Source organism: Capricornis sumatraensis, chromosome 19, assembly GCF_032405125.1.
Source record: "Capricornis sumatraensis isolate serow.1 chromosome 19, serow.2, whole genome shotgun sequence".
Taxonomy (NCBI): domain Eukaryota; kingdom Metazoa; phylum Chordata; class Mammalia; order Artiodactyla; family Bovidae; genus Capricornis; species Capricornis sumatraensis.
The window spans coordinates 55460675-55472361 of NC_091087.1; the positions used below are offsets into that span (position 1 = coordinate 55460675).

The following is an 11687-nucleotide window of genomic DNA, read 5'->3' on the forward strand; positions in this document are numbered from 1 at the left end:
CCAGGAATCAAACCCATGTTTCCTGCATTACAGGCAGATTCTTTACCAACTATGAGGGAAGCCCATAGCTAATTTCTTAAGTAGTGAAATTTCAGTTCACCCAGACAGCTGTCCAAGAATGGTGACTTCTGATCAGGCCAGGGGTTCCTACCTGGACTGTGTATTCTTCTTACCTGTCTCTCCTAGCCAGAAAGGAAGAGTCAGGCAGTCACACAGACTGCTTCCTATCCCGACCCTCACAATTGCCTAGAAGGGGAGTACAGAGGCAGGGCCTGGTGTAGGTGAGGCTGAGGCTGCAGGTCCTTAGCAGGAGGGCGTGAGCAGGCTTCCCTTCCTGGACCACTCCCACTGGCTCTGAGCTCGCCACTCATGCCTGCTCTTCCTGCCTCCAGCAGAAGGCAAAGATGCATGCACCACGTGTGTGTTTTGGAGAGCACACAAAAAAAGACAAGGCCCTACTGTTTCACAAGAGGCAACAGGAAAATCATCATCCAGCTAAGGCGGGTTTGCTGAGATTGGTGATGATCTGAACCACAGGCCACCGGGGCTGTTGAGAAGCGTTGAGGCTTCGCTGGGAAATGATGCCTGGGATCGCTGCTTAGCCCTCTAGCTACTGTTGCACTCTGGTGACTTTCTTATTAGACTGTCATCATGCTAACTGCTTAATGACAGATGGTCCTTAAGTGATATACACCTCTTCTGTGGGTCATGTTGCTGAGTGGTGCTCACCCCTCGTAGCCAGCTTGGGCCCATCTGCCCAGACAGGTGTGTTTAAACACAATTCTGATGATGCCAGTACAGAGTATGCTCCAGGAAGCGTTTGTTCCCTTTAATCCTTGGCCCCAGCCAGCCCCTTTACTACTGGCATGGATTACAGGAGCTCATTTGAGGATCACCATGGGCTCCAACTGGGGGGAAAAAAAAACATATTAGTAAGGATTTTGACAGAAGCAGAGTTTGAGTTTCTGATAATTACTATTTCACCAAACCAACTGGGACACAGAGCTGCAATTAGAAAGAAACAATCTTCCACATATAATGACTTTCACGCTGCATGATACTATTAAATAACCATCATTAGCTACTAAAGTACATACTACCCATTTTCCAGAGCCCTTTCTCTGCCAGGAAATTTAAGACCAAGAATGATCAATGAATGAGTCATCAGCATGATCACTGTTGATACAGGACATGCAAATTGAAATTAGAAGATTGAAAAGTATAGGGAATTACCACAGATGGTGATATCACACTGGTATTAAAGCTCTTCTTGCAAGAGACCCAAAGTTCATTTCTTTGTGTCTACAGTTCACGGGTTAGAAAAAAGAAGGTACTATCCATGGAATGCTATGGGGAAAAAAAGAACAAGGAGGTACTGGGCAATTTTCCAGGTACTGTGCTGGGTGTTTCAGATACGAAGATAAATAAAACGTAGCCACGGTTCTGAACAACCTTACAGATTGGGAAGTGGGGACAGACAAGTACATACACACAAAAATCACAGTACAATGTGATAAACACAGTAATCAATGTGTACACCTGGTACTTGACAGCAAGGTAGAGTGTGCCTTGTAGGAGAGAATTGAGGTGGGGGAAGAAAATCAGTCTGCTTAAGAATCTGCAGCTTCCTAAATAAGGACTTTCATTCTCCTCTGCTGAAAGCCATCTTCTTCCTCCTCTCATATGGAGAAATGTTCAGATTACACAGGCATAGGAAAGATAGTAAGCAAATAAGGGAGAAATGAAAGACAGGTGACTCTCTCAGAGAAAACACACTTATTCTAAGCTTTTTCAAGCCTTTAGAGATGTAATAAATTAAGGGGGAAGTTTTTAATCAGAACATGAAACATAGGTTGTGTTCTTTACACATTATAACGGTCCAGTGACTACAGTAGCATTCTTGTGTCTCCGAGAAACATTTACATTAAATTGAGGTCTGAGAGGAAGGCAGATTCCTAACCAGGCTCCTTCTCTTAATATAATTTTAAAACAGTTGCAACTCCAAACACATGTTGTTTAGCCCGGAAACATGCTGCCTTTTGCTTGGTTGTTTTTGTTTGTTCTGGATGAGCTCACAGATACAATGTTAAGAAATAGATGGATAAAAAGATTTGATAACATGGCATGGCTCCTGTCTATCTCAAACTCTCTTTTTATTTAAGTAAAATTCACATGACATAATCTTAACCATTTTGAAGTGTACAATTCAATGGTTTTAGTACATCCATAACGCTGTACAAATGCCACCGCTATCTAGTTCCAGAAAATTTCATAACCCCAAAAAGAAACCCCATATCCATGAAGCATTTTGTCTCCCCTTCTCTCTCCCCCTAACCGTGGCCAACCTGTAGGCTGTTCTGTCTCTGAATTTGCCAGTTCTGGATGTTCCATTTAATGGAATCACGCAGTACCTGACTTGTGTCTGGCTTCTTTTACTCTGCATAATATTTTCAAGGTTTGTCTACGTTGTAGCATGTTTTGAAATTTCAAACCTTTTTATGCCAAGTGCCTGCTCAGTCGTGTTTGACTCTCTGTGACCCCACGGACTGCATTTCTGCTAGGCTCCTCTGCCTATGGGATTCCCTAGGCAAGAATGCTGGAGTGGTTTGCCATTTCCTACTTCACATTCCTTTTTGTGGATGGATCATAAATGGATATACCACACTTTTTTTCATCCATTCATCAGTTGATGGTATTGTTCATCTTTTTGACTATTATGAATAGTCCTGGTGTGAAGATTCATGTACAAGTTTTGTTCAAATGTCTATTTTCAATTTGGGGGAGTAAATATCTAGGAGTGGAATTGCTGGGTCAGATGATGATTCCAAGTTTAACTTTTTGAGGAAAGGAATCATCAAGTATTCTAAAGTTGCTACATCATTCTTTATGCCCACCAGCAACATCTAAGGGGTCTAACTTCTCCATATGCTTGTGAGCATTTGTTATTTTTCTTTTCCTTAAAAAATTATTATAGCCACCCTAGGGGGTGTAAAGTAACACCTCACTGTCAACCTCTTTTCATGGATTAAAAATTCATCATAGAAACTACTTCACAAAGAAAAAAGCAGGCTCACATCAGGTCTTCTTTTCTTTTGTGTATGAGGCTACCAGTAAATTGAGAGGAGATTTCCCTAAGATGAACTGCAGAACAAACATATGAGATCCTGAACAGTAGGGCTGTGCTTTACAGGCTCTCATCACCCACGGCCACTGGAGCAGCCACGATCAACACCAAGCGGTCTAGATGATGACGGTGGGAAATGTCAGCCTCCTGAGTAATAGCCAGGTGTCTTTAGTCAGTGATCAGCAAAGAGGCATTTAAATCATTATGAGGTTTGGCTTGTTAAAAGCTCTTCTGGAGGGGGAAAAAAAAAAAAAAGCCATGATAAAAAAACAACCAGCAACCCAATGAACATTTTTATTTTTTTCTCCATATGTGCTGTATTTTTTAAGGAAAATGAAATAAAATTAACCACAAATTCCACATGCTACTTAAGATAAAGTAATTTGTTGAGGTAAAGCAATGAGTTACACAGCTTGGGAAATTTCTTAGGAAATTTTGAATTTCTTCCCAGTACATTTCTCATTAATAATTCAGTGTCCATGGCACACACTCCTGTGAGAGCCTGTCATCTTTTCTTCTATCTCTGATTGCTATAATCAACACACTACAAAAGGTATTCTTTTCCTTTGAGGAGCACTTAGTTTTGAGAACTAAAACATATATGCAAATGATACCTGTATAAAGCGAGGGGAAAATAGAAATTATACTGTTTTTCCCTTTCAATTTCTGCATTCCACACTGTCTGGCACAAATATCCTTGATGAGGAGTTTAGTTTCTATTTAGGTTTGCCTCTCCTTATTGTAAACGGTACTGATGGAAGGGATGATGAGACTCACAAGACAGTGGGTGCTTCTTGGTTGAGGGGAAGAACTAACAAAAACTGGACACAAAGCTAAATCTTGAAAGGGCCCCCGCCGCGCTAGGATGCTGCGGGTCAATTTCCCAAGGAGCCCACACGATTCAGACAAGGACTTGAGGGAGATCTTGAAAAGAACTGGGCAGTTGGAGTGATTCTTTTTTGGACTGGAAGACTTGGAAAGCCCAAGGGAACCCAGATTAGGGATAGTGGGACGTCCTAACAGATCGTTAAAAGTCATGATAACTGAACTGTTTTTTGTTCGTTTAGTAACTGTTCAGTTCCTAAATAAAGTCAGCGAGCTTTAGGCGTGCCTACATCGATTTCTGTCTCTTAAAGGTTTAGGAACGTAAACAGCCCACATCCAGGGGGCTCAAAAAAGGCTGAAATCTTAGGTATTTCACAGAAAGTCTTGAACAAGGTCCGTCCGCCTGCTGTTCCTGGAGTTGGTGACAGGTCCGATCACCTGCACGGCCGGACCCCGACTGGCACCCCTGCTCGCCCAGGCCTTTACACTCTCCTCCCCCGGGGCCCGCCGACTCTGCAGGGTACAAAGTACAGCAGGGACGCGGGCGGAGCCTTTCCAGGCGGCGCAGCCGTTATCTATCCCCAGCGAACACCTAGATGGATTTTCAATACCGCGCCTGGCACGTTTGGATGGGGGAGGGCGGGAGAGCGGTTAGGCTCCGGCTCCTCCGCTCCCAGCACCGCGTCCTCCTTTCGGCAGTCGCTGTTGCTCGGCAGACGCAGGGGGCTCTGGGCACTACCGGCTGTATTAAGAGATTCACGGTGGGTTTTCTCCGGGCCCCCAAACACTCCCGCCCGCCAAGCGCTGCGTGCGGGGTTGTTAGGCAGAAGCCCCTAACGCCAGGTTGCAGTCCTTCCTCCTCCTCGCGCTCGCGGCTTAGGGTCAGTTTCCGCGACTCTTCAGAGTCTATCTGAGTGGGCGCCTGTGCTGGGGTCCCGCCCCAGGAAAGGAGAGGGACCGCACGGAGAACGTCACCGCGCTTACCAGACCCCACGGGCACTTTGCACGGGCCAGCCGCGCGTCGGTCTGGAGACAGCGCGCCCTGGGTAAGGAATTCCGCAGCGGGTCTGAGGGGAAGGGCAGGCGGGGGCGGGGCGGGGTGGGGGGCGGTGGTTAGGGCTCCGGACGATGGGATCCGCGTGGAGCTGGGGGACCCTCAGGGCGGGGCGGCAACCGAGGGGAACTGAGATGAGCTCCAGACATCATCTGCGCCTAAGGTCGGCTTCATGCCTTGCTTTGGCTAGGAGCTCGGCGGGATGGGACAGCATCTACAGCCTTGTTCCTCACCCAGCCTCCAGGAGAGCGGAGGCGCTCCCCAGGTCTCCCTGAAGGGTGGGTAAAGGGGAACCTTGGAAGCAGCTGCTCTAGTCGACTGGAGCTCGAAACCGGGAAGGAAAAATTGGGCGAAGGGTGATAAGCCACCTCTATCGCCTACCTTCCTCGCTTTCTCCGCCCCCCGCCCCCCTCCCTTTCGCAGCTGCTGACGCGCTGGTGGTGTCTATTAATCATTCGCCAGCCCACAGCCGCGGCAGTTAATGGCTGTGCCGCGCGGGGCTCCAGTCTCCCGGCCTCCCCTCTCCACGCTCGCTTGTGCCCAGGCGCCCAGGAGCGGCGAGCGGCTGCGCACCGGCAGCCGCCGGGCGATGCGCTCCGCCGGCAGCGGTGGAGCTGCGCTTCCTGCAGTCGCTGAGCGCTTCCCCCTGGCGCCGGGCGACTGGGAGCTGCGGGCGGACCGCCGGGGAGCCGAGTGAGGGCGCCAGCGGCGGGGGTCGCCCGGAGAACGCCCTAGCCCCGGCAACCCCACCGGCCCCCATCAGCTGAGATGTTCCCCAATGGCACCGCCTCCTCTCCCTCCTCTCCTAGCCCCAGCCCAGGCAGCTGCGGCGAAGGCGGCGGCGGCAGGGGCCCCGGGGCCGGCGCTGCAGACGGGATGGAAGAACCGGGGCGAAACGCGTCCCAGAACGGGACCTTGAGCGAGGGCCAGGGCAGCGCTATCCTCATCTCTTTCATCTACTCCGTGGTGTGCCTGGTGGGGCTCTGTGGGAACTCCATGGTCATCTACGTGATCCTGCGCTACGCCAAGATGAAGACGGCCACCAACATCTACATCCTCAACCTGGCCATCGCCGATGAGCTGCTCATGCTCAGCGTGCCCTTCCTGGTCACCTCCACATTGCTTCGCCACTGGCCCTTCGGCGCGCTGCTCTGCCGCCTCGTGCTCAGCGTGGACGCAGTCAACATGTTCACCAGCATCTACTGTCTGACTGTGCTTAGCGTGGACCGCTACGTGGCCGTGGTGCACCCCATCAAGGCCGCACGCTACCGCCGGCCCACCGTGGCCAAGGTGGTGAATCTGGGCGTGTGGGTGCTGTCGCTGCTCGTCATTCTGCCCATCGTGGTCTTCTCGCGCACGGCGGCCAACAGCGACGGCACGGTGGCCTGCAACATGCTCATGCCCGAGCCCGCCCAGCGCTGGCTGGTGGGCTTCGTGTTGTACACTTTCCTCATGGGCTTCCTGCTGCCCGTCGGGGCCATCTGCTTGTGCTACGTGCTCATCATCGCCAAAATGCGCATGGTGGCCCTCAAGGCCGGCTGGCAGCAGCGCAAGCGCTCGGAGCGCAAGATCACCCTGATGGTGATGATGGTGGTGATGGTGTTTGTCATCTGCTGGATGCCTTTCTATGTGGTGCAGCTGGTCAACGTGTTCGCGGAGCAGGACGACGCCACGGTGAGCCAGCTGTCGGTCATCCTTGGCTACGCCAACAGCTGCGCCAACCCCATCCTCTACGGCTTCCTGTCAGACAACTTCAAGCGCTCTTTCCAGCGCATCCTTTGCCTCAGCTGGATGGACAACGCCGCCGAGGAGCCGGTCGACTACTACGCCACGGCCCTCAAGAGCCGCGCTTACAGCGTGGAGGACTTCCAGCCCGAGAACCTGGAGTCAGGCGGCGTCTTCCGTAATGGCACCTGCACGTCCAGGATCACGACCCTCTGAGCCCCGGGTCCGAACCGGGGAGCCTTGAGCCCAGAGAAGGGGAGAATGAGGAGAAAGGGAGGCCGGATGCGAGAGGCGAAAGGACCCCAGGCGTCGGGGTGCGAGAATAAAAGTGGGGCCAGGACACTGCGCTTCGGGTGGAAACCCAGGAAAGGCGCGAGACAAACGTGGACCCGGAGCTTTGCTTCTAAGCGGGAAGACTAGCGGGCCCCTCCTCCGCTTCTTCCTCCCCTGCGCTTGCATTTTTCATCCCTCTGTGCTCCCCCCGCCCAAGGCAATTTCGGTCTTTCTTTCCGCCCGGTCCTGCAGGTGCAGGTGGTGAACTTATAAACGTCTCCAACTCGGCCCGACCCTCAGCCCCGCCAGCCGTTGTTTCTGTTTAAGCTGAGCCACGGTTACCGCCACAGGTTTCCCTCGGGAAAACACAGCTCGCCCTCAGCCGTGCCCTGCGGCGGCCCTCGCTCGCCGGGATTCTGCTTGATGCCCCTAGCGGAGCCTGGAGAACCCTCGCTCTCCCTCTCCGCAGCCCTCTTTTCAGGGAACTCGGACTGGAAAAGGATCTAGGCAGCGGGTCTTTCCTCTCACTCTCGAGTGAAGGAAGATGCGCGCATCCCATCCCCAAATCCCCGCCCACCCCGACTCCCCATCCACCCAGAGCGGAGCCAGGTGCTTAGTAAAATCGGTCCCGCGCTTCGAGCCCCAGGCATTCTGCGATCCTGTCCAAACCCCCTCTTTGGAGCAAAAAGGAGCTGAGAACAAGTGACTAGGGGTTTTAAAAAAGATTCCGGGGTTTGATGGGGGAGGAAGGCTTGTAATGGAAGTCACCCTCCCGCCTGGTTCACAAAGGGCGCTTTTGGTTTCAAAGACCAAGCGCAGGGGGACTTCTGGGGCGCGCGTCTGCCTTAGGCCAGGCGGGACAGGGTGCGCTTGCCCCGGGGGACGCCCGGGGGCGCGGGTGCAGCTCCACTAGGCTTTCTCCCTCACCCTAGCTCCTGGAGGTGCCCATCCAAGAGTCACAACAGGCACCAGGCGGGGACCTCGGGTGATGCCTTCCCAGTCTCGGCCAATCCCGACCATGTCACCGCCACCTGCAGGCTAGAGGGTGCGGTCTGCCCGACCCCTGAGGGCTGCTGCCTTTCAAGCGGTGCCTAATAAGTTATTCTCTTGCTTAACATATTTATTTATTTATTTGTGGTGTTTGAAAAATGTGGTCTCTGCTTTCCTTTTCTCTACTTGCCCTAGCCCAGGGCCTTTTCTTCAGGATATTGGTGGGGCCGGCCCAGAGGCGGCAGGGGACCCCCAAGGTCCCCTCAAAACCTCTCCTTTTTGCTAGGCCCTCTTCTTTGATTCTTTCCTCTAGCCTTTCTGTTTTGGCTTGTCGTCAGTGAAGTTTGCAGAGTTGTCCCTACTTTTCTTATGTAGTCTCTTATTTTAAATAATGGGGTTTAGCCTCCTCCCATGCGGAGTGGAAAGTCCCAGCTTTCAACATCGCCCTATATATGATTTGAATATATATGTATGTATTCAGTATATATATATATACACACTATATTCAAATCAAAATAGACTCACATACTAGATACATTTATCTTGCTCCCTTGTCATGAGTCCATGAAGCAATTGCCAAACACAGTCACTAACTGTGACAGGTGTGAGACTGGCTAGAATGCTTTTAGATATGAGGGTTCAAACAGCCTGCCCTCAAACTTGGAACTCCACAGCCTGACTTAGACACTTTAGTAGGCACTGAGGATGTCCTTGCTTATGTACCTGCTTCTTCTAGGTTCTCAGCATAGGTGATTCTAACATAGAATCTAGGTAACACCGGCACTTCTTTTGAAGAGGTTGAAAGTAAATTAATTTGGGTCTGTGTTTTATCTGACCAACTTCATTGGAAGCCTGAGCAGGGCAAAGACCAATAATTTTACTTCTTTGTATTACCTGGGTTGCTTTAGGATGCTGGCTTCTACATAGTAGGCATTAAATACATGTTTGTTGGTTGACTGTTTCAGTAAACCAGAGTGTATTATAACACTCAGGAGTTCTCAACATCTCGGGTTCTCAGGTTCCTTCATTAACATGATACACAATAGTTGAAAATCACTATGGAAAGATGTTTTGTGTATATTTGCTTCAAGAACATTGTGCTTTCCTGAAAGGAGTAACCAAGAGTTACAATGTCCCTTAAAGTTTTATTTAATGAACAAATATGCTTTTGGTCATAAATTTGAAAGTTTAGATCTGTCATTTAAAAATCATGCATATTATTACTCCTTTGGAAAATAGATTTTTAATAGTTAAGGACAGTGAAATTTACAAATAAAAGTCGTGATCATTATCCTCTTCTGGGGACACAGATCTAGTGCTCTTAACCTGTTTCCATTGTAATATTGACTAAATAAACAAATGTATTATGTTGTTGCAAGTTGTCTGACTTTGCAATTTGAATCTTCCTGTTTCAACAGATTACTTCAAGACACATACATATTGGCTTAGTTGTTCTTTGTTTCATTTAGATATTAAAAAGTAAGATTTCTGATTACCTTTGGAATTTTTACCAAGATTGGGGTTATAATTTTACCTATTTTTTGAAGTCTGTTAGTTCTGAGAAAGAAAAAACCTGAGTCAGTATGAATAGGACTTCCTCTGTGGTTTGCTGTGGTTACCAGACGAACTAGATGATATCACAGTCTCTCACAGATTAAACTACTGGCTGCCCTCATTTATGACCTGAGACTCTGTTATGAGAGTAAGTAATTGCTAATTTACATCCCAGGGAAAGGTAATGGAAAGGGAAAAAAAGTGATGTCCTAAAGATGTTGCAAAGGGCAATGGATAAAGGAAATACAAAAAAATCAGATCTCAACTTAAAAGAAGAAAGATGTTTTTAAATATTTTTAATTGCAGAAAAGTCACACAATAGAAAACATACTATCTTAACCGTATTTAACTGTACATTTTGATGGCACCGAGTACGTTCATGTTGTTATTCAACTCTCACCATCATCCGTCTCACCTTCCTAAATGGCAATTCTGTCCCCATTAAACACTAACTCCTCATCCCCCCTTCCCACCCACCCCCATCCTCTGGCCCATTGCATCTATTGATGGACTTCTGGACTCTATGAATTTGACAGTTCTAGGTACCCTGTGTAAGTGGAATCAAACAGTATTTGTCTCACCTAATGTATACTGGAGTGCATTTTTAAGATGACCTTAATACATGTCTTACAAACAGATTGTACCCCTCCTTCCCCGCCCCCCAACCCATGTAATACAGTAGGCCCTCACCAGCCATCTACTTCATAGCAATCCCACTCCTGGGCATATACCTGGAGAAAACCATAATTCCAAAAGATACATGCACCCCAATGTCCATTGCAGGACTATTTACAATGCCCAGGACATGGAAGCAACAACCTAAATGTCCATCAGCAGAGGAGTGGGTAAAGAAGATGCGGTACATACACACAATGGAATGTTACTCAGCCATAAAAAGGAATGAAACTGTGCCATGTGCAGGCAGAGATGTGGATGGACCTGGAGACTGTCACACAGAGTGAAGTAAGTAAAAAAGAGAAAATTAGCATAGAGGAATGCATCTGTGTGGAATCTGGAAAAATGGTACAGTAAGACATATTTTGTGCTTTTTTCAGTGATGGCCATTTCCATTCTTGGAAGAATTTAAGAAGGTACTAAAGGAGCTTTTTTGTTTTGTTTTTTTAAAACATTTTATTTTCACAGCAAAATAAGGAAAAAGGAGTATTTTCCAAGCAGTGATTCCATAACTAGGGTGGGGGGATTGTGGGCTTCAAATACCTTCAAATGCCTTGTAACTCTAGGCTTTATAGTTCTACACATAATCTCAGTATGATTAAGAATAGCTGAACTGTTGCTCTTTCATTATTTTTAAAAGCTATAGCAAGGTGGCAAATTGAACTCATAACTCTGATGTGCAGAGAAAACATTCTGTTCTTTTTGTTTTAATTCATCTGACCAACCAAGCCCCTTCCAGCTGGTTGGCTGGGAGGAAAAATTAAATAACTGTTCAAACATCCAGCTGAGCTGATAATTTAGCCATTTTCAGAGAATTTCAAATTTTTATTTAAACATGTTTCAGTAGTCTCTTCACTGGCTTCCCTTTCCTCTTTTGTTATCTTAAAAGTGGCTTTAGAGTGAACTGGGAGAGGCTTTGTGTCCTAGTGGAGGAGGGAATGAGGTGGGGTCCTTGGGAAAGGGGTCCCGTCTGCCCTTTGATCTCTGGGAAGAGGGCATTTGTCCACTGGGATGATCCTGGTTGCAGTTTGTTTCAATCTGCAGCTTCCAGAGCCTGTGATCTGACTTCTCAGCTTGGCGAGGGTCATGCCTCAACTCCTGTGGGCTACAGCCCTCTCAGGGTCTTAGGGGTCCTCATACAGCCTCCCAGTCTGGGGTCTCTGCCAAGACTCTGCCTCTGCCAAGGAGTGACCTGGCCTTGCCACAGCAGGCAGCCTCCTGGTGAGCCTCTTGGCTCAGTGACCAGAGGGAATCCAGTGGCTCTAGACTGGTGACCCTCAGGATCTCCTCGGGCTGGTAAATTTTTCTGTGGCTCTGTCTCAGGTCTTTTGCATTTCTTCTGACAAACGTCAACCTCACTCATTAAAAACGTTCCATACACCCTGCCTCCCTGTTACATTAGACAAAGAGCACAGGACTTGAGTCATTCAGATTGATTAGCCTTTGATGTATTGCTAAGACTAAAGG

General features: G+C 48.5%; 1 protein-coding gene across 1 annotated transcript; it reads left to right on the forward strand.

Moving 5' to 3' along the window:
* Positions 1-5771: 5771 nt before the first annotated feature.
* Positions 5772-6944, forward strand: SSTR1 (somatostatin receptor 1). Its single transcript, XM_068991534.1, has one exon. It carries the CDS (start codon positions 5772-5774, stop codon positions 6942-6944), a length of 1173 nt encoding a protein of 390 aa, XP_068847635.1.
* The last annotated feature ends 4743 nt before the right edge of the window (positions 6945-11687 follow it).